The sequence below is a fragment of the Populus nigra genome, chromosome 3, assembly GCF_951802175.1.
Source record: "Populus nigra chromosome 3, ddPopNigr1.1, whole genome shotgun sequence".
In the NCBI taxonomy this organism is placed as follows: Eukaryota; Viridiplantae; Streptophyta; class Magnoliopsida; order Malpighiales; family Salicaceae; genus Populus; species Populus nigra.
The window spans coordinates 22628180-22641833 of NC_084854.1; the positions used below are offsets into that span (position 1 = coordinate 22628180).

Genomic DNA, 13654 nt, shown 5'->3' on the forward strand with positions numbered 1-13654 from the left:
TTGTAAGTCCTCTTTCGAGATTTGCCTCGGGACATGAGTACAGGTAGCTTGTTGATTGGTATCAACTGTGATAAGCAAAGCATCATTGGTAACAGGGAGTACCAAATCAAAGGCATGATTTTGGACCCGGTAAGCCATTTGATAATGAAGAGTGGCTTGATAGGTGTCTAAAACTTGATCAGCACCAGTGATCTGTAGTTTGACTTTTAAAAAATTATGGAGTTGAGGATCGTCCAATGCCATATTGAAGTTGGGATAGAAAGTAACAACTACCGTATCACAATTGAGGGTGGTTTCAAGAGAACCAATGCATACATGTTGATACTCTAGATATCTGGTATCTAGAAGAGCTAATCGGGCTGCAACAGGTAAACCTTTACGGCCATGGTAAGATAAGGCTAGCCGAATAGCACCAAAATAAATATGCATGTAGCCTTGAGAAATCCATTGTCCTGGAAATTTAGTTGGAATTTCAAGAGTAACAAATTGTTTCCGAGAAGTAGCAGGAATTTTATGTTGATCAAAAGAGGAAGCTTGAACATATTCTTTGGCCACACGGGAAGGTTGTTTGATGAAAGTTTTAATACTGCGGATAACAGATGGAGATTTTTTGGTAAAAGCATGATAAGGATTGACTAGAGAAAAATCTGTTTCAGAGATTTTTTGGGTATCATCTAAAAGTCTAACCTCATAGAGATAGTCAAGTTTAGTGGATGTAGACTGTCGAATGAAAGGAGAAGGAGGAAGATGAAAAGAGGAAGAAGAAGTTAAAAGAGAAGAGGGATGAGGTGAAGACGGCGAGGAGGAAGTCATGGTCATCCACAAACCAGAAGGGCTCTAATTTTATAAATTAAAATAATATTATTTTAATTAAAAAAAAAATTTCAGTGAATTTTAACTGGCTCAACAACTAGTTAAATCACCCGGAATTTAACTTCCCCTGTTTATTTAAAATCCTTCCAACCTCATACCAGCCTAGTCCCAAGTCGCGCGGTGACTTTGTCTATGGAAAATTATGACATTTGATTGTGATATTGCAAATTGCAGTCCAACGATCTTATTTATAAAGAGCCTCTGACCGTTGTTTTTCGTTACATAATTTCATCCCTTGGTGGGCTTTCCTCTTTGAGAATCCTGTATCTATCTGGTAACCAACTCAAAGGAGCAATTAGTGTTGATGGTAATTAAGCTTCATCACTTCTCTCCTTTTCTTTCTCAAATAAAGCCATGTTAATTACTGCCCTTTTTTTAATTGTTGTACTTGGTACAATTATATTTGGCCAGAACTGAATAATCTAACAAGCTTGTGGTTGTTGGAGTTTGCTGGCAATGAAATTGAAAGCTTTAAATCCATTCATGGTATGAAAGAGTTGTGAGTTGATTGAGCATTTGTTCTCACACATAAGTACTCCATTATCCTTTCAGGTTACATGAAAGCTTATGGTATTTTTATAGGTACTGGTGACGAATTACTGAGGTTAAGAAATCTGGAATCCCTTGGTTTGAATGGTAATCGCTTCAATGACAGTGCCTTATCATCCCTCAAGGGTCTTTCATCTCTCAAATCCCTGGATATAGCGTACAACAAACTTGAAGGATCATTCAATGTGACTGGTAACCTCACCTTTTTTGATTCCTAGAAACCAATCTGTGATTTTTTCTGTGACGTAATATTAAATTTCTGTTTTTCAACAACCTAGAGCTGGATGCTTTGATCAACTTAGAGAGACTGGATCTAGAGGGAAACGAGATTGACAAATTTGTGTTATCCAAAGGTATTGATTGCTTTCCACACTGATTGATGGTAGCTTTACCGCTTGATCAACCTAAAATCTCATTAATTGAATTGTATTTTCGAGAATGATTTTGCTCAAGAATAAAAGCTCAGAAGGTCTTAAAACTTGTTTTACTTCTGCTGCCCCCTGCAGATACTAGAGGTTTTGGAAATGTAAGCTTCATTTCATTATCTCAGAGCACCTCAAATGGAAGAGCTCTACCATTTACATTGCTGCAATCGTTGACGAAATTCCCAAACCTCAGGACCCTTTATTTGGATGAGAATAATCTTGAAGGAAGTTTCGGAACAACATTAGATAAAGGTAATTTGTGGTATTGATGCCTAAAAGCGATCCTGAATATCTGTTAATTGTTCTTTTTTTCTTTGTAAACGTGCTTTAAATCATATTTTCCTAGTTATAGGAATTTAATTGATTGTAGCGGGGACATTATAATGGAGCTTCTTGTTGGTTTCATCATCTTGTTTCCTTATCATTATCCGGCTCTTGAATACCGAGCATAATTTCTTGTGGGTTTGATTATTGTAGACTTGGCTTCTCTCAAGAATTTAGAAGAGTTGGATTTGAGTTTCTCCACTGTCGATAATAGCTTTCTGCAAATAGTAAGGAAGATTACTACTCTAAAGAGTTTACGCTTGAATGGCTGTCGACTCAATGGCTCCATCCCTAAAGCCCAAGGTAAGTCTGACCACCTTGCCCCTCCTTAGGCGTTCTGCTTCTTCTCTGACTAAAATTTTTATGAATCAATAAATTCGCAGGCCTATCTCAGTTAAAGCATCTCCAAAATCTAGAAATGAGTGGGAATGATCTCAGTGGTGCTTTGCCTTGGTGTTTGGCAAATTTGACATCCCTTCAACAATTACATATGTCTTCCAATAACTTTGTTGGAGACATTTCCTTCTCTCCTCTTACAAGTCTCACATCCATCCGAGAGTTATCACTTTCAGACAACCACTTTCAGATCCCCGTCTCATTGAGCTCATTTCTCAACCATTCACAACTCAAGTATTTCGATGGTAGCAATAACGAAATATATGTTGAAGAATTAGAGGAGCATAATTTGGCCCCAAAGTTCCAGTTAGAGAACAACACAAACCTAAATGAACTCCATTTGGTCAACAATTCTCTTTCAGGGACTTTTCAATTGCCAATTCATCCTCATCAGAATTTGAATGAATTAGATATTTCTAACAATAACTTCGAAAGCCACATTCCTAGAGAAATAGCATCATATTTTCCAAGTTTAATACTTTTATCCATGTCTGACAACCACTTCAGTGGTCACGTTCCCTCTTCATTTGACTTTCTGTTGTATCTTCGAGTTTTGGACCTCTCAAATAACAACATCTCTGGAACCTTACCATCTTTCTTAAATTCTTCAGACCTCCTGCATGTTTATCTGTCACGAAATATGCTACAAGGATCCCTAGAACATGCATTTCAGAAATCCTTTGATCTAATAACGTTGGATCTTAGCCATAATCATTTGACTGGTAGCATTCCAAAATGGATTGGTGAGTCTTCCCAACTCAGCTTTCTTCTCTTGGGTTATAATAATCTTCATGGCAGTATACCCACGCAATTGTGCAAGTTGAACAAATTAAGCTTCATTGATCTTTCTCATAATAATTTTTCTGGTCATATTCTACCTTTCCTAAGATTTAAAAGCATTATTCGGTTCATCCTCCGCGGAGGATATCCTTCTGAGTTTAATCTTCGAAAACCATTGGTTATTGCAACAAAGAGTCTGTCCTATCCTTATCCGCCAAGTATTTTGTACTACATGACCGGAATGGATCTCTCCTGCAACAGTTTGTCAGGTGCGATTCCTCCTGAAATTGGGAATCTCAACCACATTCGTGTATTGAACCTGTCCAACAATCATTTAATAGGCCCAATCCCACAAACTCTTTCAAATTTGAGTGAAGTTGAGAGCTTGGACCTTTCCAATAACAGCTTGAATGGGGAAATCCCTCCTCAACTTGTACAATTGCATTTTCTTGCCTATTTTATTGTAGCCAACAATAACCTGTCTGGTAAGACTCCTGATATGGTTGCACAATTCTCAACATTCAATAAGAGCAGCTACGAGGGAAATCCCTTACTTTGTGGACCACCACTGCTTAACAGTTGCACCAAAGAAGTACCACCACCACCACCTGGGCCTTCTACTGATGAGAAAGAAGAGAGTAGCGTCATCATTGATGCACAAGTTTTCTGTGTGAGCTTTGTTGTGACGTACATCATGGTGCTGTTGGGAATAGCTGCAGTTTTGTACATAAACCCAGACTGGCGGCGAGCATGGTTTTATTTCATTGAGAAGAGCATCAACACTTGCTACTACTTTGTTGCGGACAATCTTCTTAAGCCATTCAGAATCAGAGAATGGAAGCCTTTGGTATAAATAAATCTCAACTTTGCATTGTTTCTACATTTCAAAGGGAAGATTTAGATGGTCAATCTTATCTCATCTCAGTAGTATAAATAATGTCTGAAAAGCTGTGTTTTTTAGAGCAATGTAATGAAGAAAATCATTTCTTCACAATTTTGCTTTCAGCATTCAGCAAGTTCTTTCTCATATATCTTCCTTCAAATCGTAAGAACGAGTAATGGATATACCTAAGACAAACCCAAGGCATGCAACTCAGTGTAGTTTATTTGTAGGAGTATCTGTTGAATAAGGCAGAAAATGGTAAAGTTTTCATTTACCCCGTGTTAACTGGAGATGTCAACTGGAACAGAGAAGCTCTGGAATTTATTTTGTGTGAATGCTCTGGAATTGTTAGTTGGACTGAAGCTTTGAAACGATTCGTATGTACTTCAAATTAGGTAGACTAAAGTTTTTTTTGTTAAATATGGTCCTTGTTCTTTCAATTTTAATTTTCAGCCCCAATTGACTAATTGATCATTAAGTTCCTCTCAAAACTAAAAACATGCTTGATACGGCAAATTAAAAGAAATGTAAACAGAAAATAATATGGCAAGGATGAAATTGAAAATATTAAAAGTTTGATGATGAAAAAGAATCATTGTTCAAAATAAACAACGCAATCCATAATAACTATTTTTTTAAATAGTGAATATCAAATATGTTTTAGTTGTTGTTATTACTATATATATTTATTGAAATCCAATTTTTCAGAAATATAATTAGAGATATGCACATTATAAGGATTATATATGGAGCATTTTACGAGAAACAATAAAGAAAGAAAGTATTTTTGGTATTTTTAGATTATTTTGATATGCTAATATAAAAAATATAAAATATATATATTATTATAATATAATTTTAAATAAAAAATATTTTAAAAAATAATCTATAATACACTTTTAAATACCATCATAATTTACAGCATTATAACTTTGTTTGAGGAAGGGCAATTATTTAAAAATATTAAATTGAAAGGCCAAATAGATTACTCATCATTGGGTTCATGATCCCCAAGCCTCTCATATATTTCTAATGTTTTGGTGGACTTGCATCCTTTTGGAACTTCAATGAATGAAAGGACCCTTTCAGAACTTGGAGGGTTTAAAATTTTAGCATGTTAGCATTTTGTTTTGCTCTACATTGCAAGTTTTAATATCTATTTAGTATGAACTTAATTATATAAAATTGCCTTGACTCGAAGTCAGCTGAGGAAATCTAAACCATCTTTTTTTCAGTAGACTTTTTAGATGATTTTACTGGGTTCTTGATACACATGACGAAGAACACGCAATCATCCGTTTATAAACGCCAAGATAGTAAAATGTGTTTCCATAGGAGGAAAAAAGCTTGCGGGCACATCGTGGCTGGCAATTTTGACCACTGTTAACACTTAACAGCTTTCTTTTCTTTTGTCTTAGCAGGTGGCCCATCGAGCCATCATCAGGTCAAGCGATGAATGAATGCAGCAACCTTCTTCTTGGTCTTAGCGTGTAATTTTCCACAACCACTAACAAGACTGACAGCCACTGCATTATTTTCGGCCGAAGCGAACACGTCGCGCGCGATGACCAGTTCTTCTGTCTCTTGTAAAAAGTAAGAGTAAAATGCAAGATTTTTCAAGGTGTTCTTCAGCAGTCCCCAGATCTTGGTGTCAGGGTTTGATCAATCAACCTGTGGGTTGTATTATAATAGCTTGTTCGCAAATTGGTCTCTCTGTTTTTATTTTTAAAAAAATACAAAGACAAACGTGCTTTTAATAGCCACAGTGAATGCTTTTTAAAATTTTTTATTATGAATCGGTTCAAGTTTCGACTAAACTAATGTTTCATACCGTCCAATAACAAATCCAACACTAATCTAACAAATCTTGAAACAAGAAAATTTAAAATCCTATATGAATGGAATTGTTGATTTGTAGGATAATTTTGATATCTCCTAGAGCATGATTATTTGCACTTTTGCTATTTGATAACAATATCAAAGAAGGGAGACATGATAGCTGAGAAGGATTAGAATGGTGAAGGTTTTGAAAAAGAAAATGAAAGAAAGAGTTAAATTAATTGAAATCTTGATTTTCATTTAACTATATTATTTAAATTAATTTGAATCTTGATTTTTATTTAAATATATTATTAACAAATAAAAAGACGATGTTGCCAAGTTAGAATTGACATGGGTAGGATTTGAGAATTTCTTGATAAATAACCTTCTCAAGTTTCACCTGACCCACAATCCAAGATTTGCTCCAGATCAACCTTGGATAGGGTTCAAAAACCACAGCGAAAAGTAAAAGGAACGTAACAGAGAGACGAGAGTCGTGTGTGTTGCCAGCCATTGAATTGATATTGATGTAAAGCAAAAACTTGGGAATTTCCTCGAAGAATCAATGGGACAATAAGCCAAATAAAGAAGACTTTATTACATATGGAAAATCATGTGATGACGACGACCAATTCCATCCAAACCACAGGGTAGATAGCGTGGAATTGAATTCCAGTGCCATACAAGTGGGCTGTTTAATACAATTCATGAACGAACACTTTCTCAACTTTTTCATTGTAAAAGACAACAGTAAATTAAATCGATCCGCTACTACAGCAACAACAATCATAAGATCGAGTGTGTTGATTCGTCTTATAGTATAAAGAGCAGCTTGTACAAAGCCAGTGGTATACAATTTAATTCATAAAGTATTTCAAATGGGTTAAGCAGGTTCTCTGTAGTAGTGATAAAGCTGATCTTCATGGTTTTATTACCAGGGTGGCGGTGCCATTTGTGTTTGGAGGAAGAGAGAATTGCTCCATTGGAAATATGCACAAATCTTCCAATTCCCAACCCCTTGTTAACGAAAGATCGAGCGTGTTGATTCGTCTTGTAGTATAAAGAGCAGCCTGTACAAAACCAGCCTGTATATTTGTATACAACCAAAATTCCTCTAACCACCCAAACGACGGCGAACACCTGCAATCTTGGGGAAAAGAAGCCGGCAGTTGTAATTGGGAAGGTATTTCCAGTGGAGCAATTCTCTCTTCCTCCAAACACAAATGCCACCATCACCCTAGTAATAAAACCATGAAGATCAGCTTTATCACTACTATAGAGAACCTGCTTAACCCATTTGAAATACTTGATGAATTAAATTGTATACCGCTGGCTTTGTGCACTGAAGGGTTGCTCTTTATAGGAGGAGAGCGCAGTACTGTACCCTACAACCAGCGGCGTTGCGCGTTCATATTAGGAAGAGCCCTTATTATGGCACTGGAATTCAATTCCACGCTGTCGACCATGTGGTTTGGATGGAATTGGTCGTCGTTGTCGTTACACAATATCATATCGGGCGACGGCTCCATTTTTATTATTTATTTAACAAAAAGATTTTTTTATTAAAAAAAATAAAAATTTTATTAGAGTCGTCGTCTAGTAACTTGAAGAAATTAAAAATTTCAAATTAGATATTAGTCCCAGAGATTTCTATATTTGGTTAATTATGATTAAGAGAAGATAGTCATCACTCTTAAAATATCCTTTCAAAAAAAAGGCTACCCTTACTTGTGTGTTTTTTTTATTTGATTTAAATGCTATTATATTTTGAGTTTATTTGCAATTTTGTTTTTAAAAATGGTTAACGTCGGTTTCTAAAAATAGGAGACACGTCAAAATGACATCAATCCTTAAAAATAGAAGACTCGTCTAAAATGTTAACGTTTTAACCTTAAAAATGAGAGTTGCGTCTGAATAAAAATAAATAATAGACATAATTCATATTTGATATTTAAACTTTTGACATCGGTCCTTTTTTTTGTAAATAAAAAAGACGTGTCGACAAACAATATTCATAGGAGACACATCAAAAAATAACATCAGTCCCTAAAAAATAGGAGAATCGTCTAAAATATTGATGTTTGTCCCTAAAAAGAAGAATTACGTGTAGGTTACCAAAAGAAATAATGGACATAATCCATATTTGGTATTTAAATTTTTGACATCGGTCGTTTTCTGTAAATAAAAAAGACGTGTCGACAAACAATATTCATTTATAAAACAAAAATTATTTTGATGTCGTTGAGAAATGGGTATAACCATACTTGAGAATTGGGCTTTGGACCTCATGAACGATGACATGATAAGATGGGTGTTGGACCCGCGTCGTTATTCCTTTTATATTTATTTTTGGTTTTTTTTTGTTTTTTTTTCACATGCAAGAAAATTTACAAGTATTTATATATATATATAAATATCAAAAATACCATTAGAAACCCCAAAAAATTACTTGAGTGCCACTGTATAGGTAAAAGACTGAAATATCCTTGAATTTCTTGGAAAATTACAAAAATACCCCTGGTGGCGCGTATGGCTCACGCGCGGTTACTGTTGGAGGCAGTGAACTTTTTCGGTGAGATTTCCGGCCAACAAATGGTTGATTCTGGTATATCTAAGGGAGAGGATTTTGATGACGGTCGTTGATGGCTGATGAGGGAGAATCGTCGGTTTGAAGCTTTGGGTGGCCGATAAAAATCGCGGCCTTTTTCCAGCCAGATAGGGAGGCAGAAACGCTAAAACCGGCCGGGGTTTTGCTTTATAGGAGGCTAGTAACCTTTCCGTGGTGGTTTGGAGGCTTCAAACAGCCGGAAATTGGAGATCGGATGAGAGAGAGAGAATCGTCGGCGAGAGAAGAGAGAGACTCCGAGATTTTGCTACGGTGTGAAAGTTAGCATGGTGCACCGGTGCAGCTGAAGGTTGTGAACCGTTGGATCGCGGATGAACTGATCCTTCGGCTGTGATTGGCTTGATTTGCAAGTTGATCGGACGGTCCAGATGAGCTGATCTTTGATCTGGTGTGGCGCGGAATACCGAGAGCTTGGTACACCGGGTGACGTGGTACAACAAGATCGAAAGGCCGATTGTTTTAAGGGCTGAGATGGATTTGGGTTTTAATCTAGTGGGGTAAGCCCTATTGTATCCTTTTAAATCAAAGGTCCAGAACTAAATACTATTAAATCTAATGGTTGAGATATTTTTAGGATTTTCAAATTATTTTTTTTAAAAAAATCAATATCTTACTAGTGTGAATGTATAGCAAAAAAAACTTATACAAATCTTTTTCTTTTTTTTTTTCTCTTTTCTCTCCCCCTGTGAATTGTCACTGGCTATTTATAGCCACTGATGAGGGACATCAAGATCTAATGCAGGTGGCACGTATCTGCTTTAAAGAAAAATTTCATCGCCACAACTACTCTACCTATCATCGATATAACTGCCCCGCCTATTATATGACAAATTTCTATATTATTGATTTTGTTTTATTATATATAATAATAAATATTTATATTGATAAAACTAAAAACTCAAATTAATATTAGAAAAAACTCGTTTCAACCGCTAAAAATCAATTTTAATTACCGAAAATTATATTGAAACACTAAAAAAAAAATTTGATGGGTATCAACCTGGTGGACCGGGTTTTGACCAAAAATAACAGTTTTGACCCAAAATGGCCTGAAATTCATTTTTTATCCCGGTCAGCATGGTTGGACCCGTATTGACCGGGTGGAATCGGTTTTGACAAAAAATGATGGTTTTGACCCGAAATGGCCTGAAACCCATTTTTTACTCTGGTCGACATGGTTTGACCCGTATTGATCCGGTGGACTCGGTTTTGATCGAAAATGACGGTTTTGACCCGAAACGGCATGAAACTCATTTTTTACCCTAACTTATTTTTTACCCTGGTCGACATGGTTTGACCCGTACTAACTCGGTGGACTCGGTTTTGATGGAAAGATGCGGTTGACTCGAGAAAAATATATTTTTGAATTTTAAACTTTTTCTTAATTTTTTTGGGTTTTTATGAATAATAATAAAAATAAAATAACTTTCAGAAAAATATTGATTAATTCAAAATTGGATTACAACAGTCGTCATCACATGATTTTCCACATATAATAAAGTCTTCTTTATTTGGCTTATTGTCCCATTGATGCTTCGAGGAAATTCCCAAGTTGTAGCATTACATCATGCATAGTGCCAGCAGAAAGATCATCAATTCAATGGTCGGTAACACAGGGGTCTCGCCCCCCTCTGTTACGTTCCTTTTACTTTTCACTTTGCCTTGGAATGACACTAAAAAATATCGGAATATCGAGATTTAATCTTATATTACTGATTTTATTTTTTTTATTAGATCATAAAATAACTTTCTTAAATTACTTATAAGAACTAGAAATAATTAGGGTTATTTCTCAAACAAAAGAAAAGGTAGTGGCACCGTAAATACACCATGCCTAGTTTAGAAATTTATACAAGGATTTATGCATATTTAAGGTTGATAATGCAGTTTAATAAGACAAAATTAAGAATTTGGAGGGTTTATTTTTATCGACTAAACTAATAGAAAGAGTCGAAATCTAGACGAAGGAAATCACAAATAATTATTGAAGTCACAAAACTTAAAAGACAAGTGAAAATCAATGACCCAACCAAAGTCAAGTCAACCGTGAAAACAACCTTTAATCATGTGACTTTTTACCTTTTAGATGGTTTTAATGGGCTTCTCATATGCGCACGAAAAATTGAAATAGAATAGCTTAGTATCAGTGGGAGATGATATTTTTAAATTTGATTAAATAATTTATTGACATCGAGTTGCTTTGTCTACTAATTTAAAATAAAATTTAAATTTTTATATTATTAAAAATATTTTTATTGATATTGATGTTAACATTGAGGAATTGAATGATGCTTTGAGAACTAACGGACATACAGAACCAATGTAGAAGATTATGATGGAGATGACAATGACGAAAATGAAATTGAAGAAGATAATTCTGATTAATTTGCACAACACACGAATGTGTAATGAAATTATCTTTAGGGTAATGACAATGACATGCATTTATTATTACATGATAAGGAAACATTTATTTTTTTGTAATTTTATTATCATACACAGAACTGGTATTATTGTGTTGTGTATGCTGTTTTGATTTTAAGTATTTGCATGATGGATAGATAAAGAATATAGATAAAATATGGCCACATATATTGTTTTATACAGATGGAATTACCGACTTACTATAAAATACCAACAAATACACTGACAGATTAAGTCTATTGGTTTATTCCAGAGAGGTTTGAAATTGTTCACTTCTCAATAACACTATTCATTATATTTATTACATATGGAATCACCGACAAATTAAGCTCATCGATATTTTCCTGAGAGCTTTGGAATTGTTCACTTCTCAATGACATTGTTAATTATTGTTCATTGCAGACAAAATCAGTAATGGATTGAAAAGTCATCGGTGACATTTGGGGGGTTCTGAAAATTTTCAACTAAATATTACAGATAAAAACACCAAAGAAAATGTCAAAAATATTAATATTTAATTATCCATCGGTAAAACTTTCTATAAAAAAACCTTAAATAAAGACCAGATTCCCTAATTTCATAAAAGACAAGTATTTCTTCTTCTTCTCTCTTCTTTTTTTTGTAAAAAACAAAACCTCTCTCTCTCTCTCTCTCTCTCTCTCTCTCTCTCTCCCTCTCTCTCTCCCCTTCGTAACTCCTTCTCTTCTTCTTTTTTCTCCTTCATTCCTACCAGGTAAGTCATTCTCTTCTCTCTTTTTTTTTTCTCTTCTCAGTTTTACTCTTTTTTTTAATTAACATATTGTATGAATTTGTCTTTTTTTCTCTACTCAACTTCACTCGTAACAAAATTAAGGTAAGATTTTTCATTTTTCTTTTATTTTTTTATATATATTTGCATTATATTTGTTTTTCTTTTTATTGTTGAATTTTTCTGTTCAATTTTGTTGTTGGAATTGTTTTCATACGAAAATAAATTTTTTTTAATGGAGAGAGTTGTGGTTTCTTCCCATCTTCCAAGGTTCTTCTACAGGGTGATCATTTGTACCCTTATCTGTTTATCCTGACTATGGAGAACTTAAGAGGTATTTTTAGAGAGGCCTCACAAAACTCTTTAATTTAAGGTTCTATTGATATCTACTAAACTGACTCACTCTGATTGTAAGCCTTTAGTAAAGTGGATTCTCTCCGAGATTAAGTTGTGGACCTTTTTTTTTTTTACTTATGTTGGGCATGTTCAGCTAATCAAATCATTTCTCTTCTCCATCCAGTTTTATTAGTCCTCCATGTTTATTCTTTCTTGCTCTATTATTAAGAGGATTAAGGATATCTTAGCTGCCTTTCTTTAGAAAAGTAGCTCTATCTCCCACTTAGGGGCTAAGGTGGTTCGGGTCTATGTTTGTTATCCCTTAAGAAGGATGGCCTCAAAATAAAAGGGGCTCAAACTTGGAATGAAGCAGTTATTCTCAAGCATGTGTAGCGACTACTATCAGATTGATCATCAATTTGGTCGGGATAGGTCGATAATGTTTTGCTCAAAGGCAAATCCTTATGGCACGTCTGCCTCCTTCAATGTCCTCTTAGTCATGGAGAAAGGTTCTACTCATCAAAGATTGGTGTAAAAGGAAGTTCGTCTCCAGTATTGGTAATGGAACTACTACCTCTTTTGGGTTAGACTATTGATTGCCAGATGGGCAACGGTTATGCAAACTAATGTCTTTTAGGGTGCTCACTTCTATTAGGTTGTCGTGGAATGCTAAGGTCTCAAACATCATTAAGAGGGATACTTGGGTTTTTTCATAGGGTAGTCTAGAGCTCCAGCCTATATAGACTCGATTACTTTTAACCCAAGAGTGCCTTACCAAACCATTATGTTTGGAACGGTAACTCATTGGGGAGGTTCTCTATTGACTCGGCATGGGAGGTTCTTAAATATTCCAGACCCATAGACTATATGCACCATCTTCTCTGGTTTTTAGGTTTCATCATGAGACACTCTTTATCATATTGCTTGTATCTATGGGTTGTCTCAACATCATGGATAGACTACATGCTTTTCAAATCATTCACTATTCGACATGTTTCTTTTGTGGGTTGTAAGTTGAAACACATGAACATTTATTTTTTCAGTGTCCTTTCTTTGCTACAGTTTAGGGTGTTATCAAGAATATGACCCTTATGGGTTGGCCTTCTTTTATATGGCATCATCTACTTTAGTAGGCATCCAAGCACTTTAAAAGAAAAAAGAATTTACACATCTACTTACTTGGCTAGCCCTTACAACCTTGATTTACTTCATCTAGTGTGAGAGAAATAATCAAGTCTTCCATAAGATTTATTGATCTCATCAAGATGTTTGCAAAGACATTTTTTATTTGGTCCAATCCCGTTTGATGGAGCTCGAACCAAGTTTCATATCCCAACTATTTTCAGGTCCATTTGATGCCTTTGAGAGTCGTGAGATATAATTGCTTTTGTTGATTTCGAGATTCTGTTTGGTACAGTTTCATATGTAATTAACTAGTCGACCGACTTATCTGTTATTTGTCTTCACAA

At 35.0% G+C, this 13654-nt stretch overlaps 1 protein-coding gene across 1 annotated transcript; it reads left to right on the forward strand.

Annotated features, from left to right (window-relative positions):
• The first annotated feature begins 1430 nt into the window (after positions 1–1430).
• LOC133689457 (cuscuta receptor 1-like) lies at positions 1431–4650 on the forward strand. The gene is made up of 5 exons (XM_062109312.1): positions 1431–1614; positions 1701–1775; positions 1929–2099; positions 2325–2474; positions 2546–4650. The coding sequence occupies exons 1-5, from the start codon at positions 1431–1433 to the stop codon at positions 4198–4200; spliced, it is 2235 nt and encodes a 744-aa protein (XP_061965296.1). The 3' UTR covers positions 4201–4650.
• The last annotated feature ends 9004 nt before the right edge of the window (positions 4651–13654 follow it).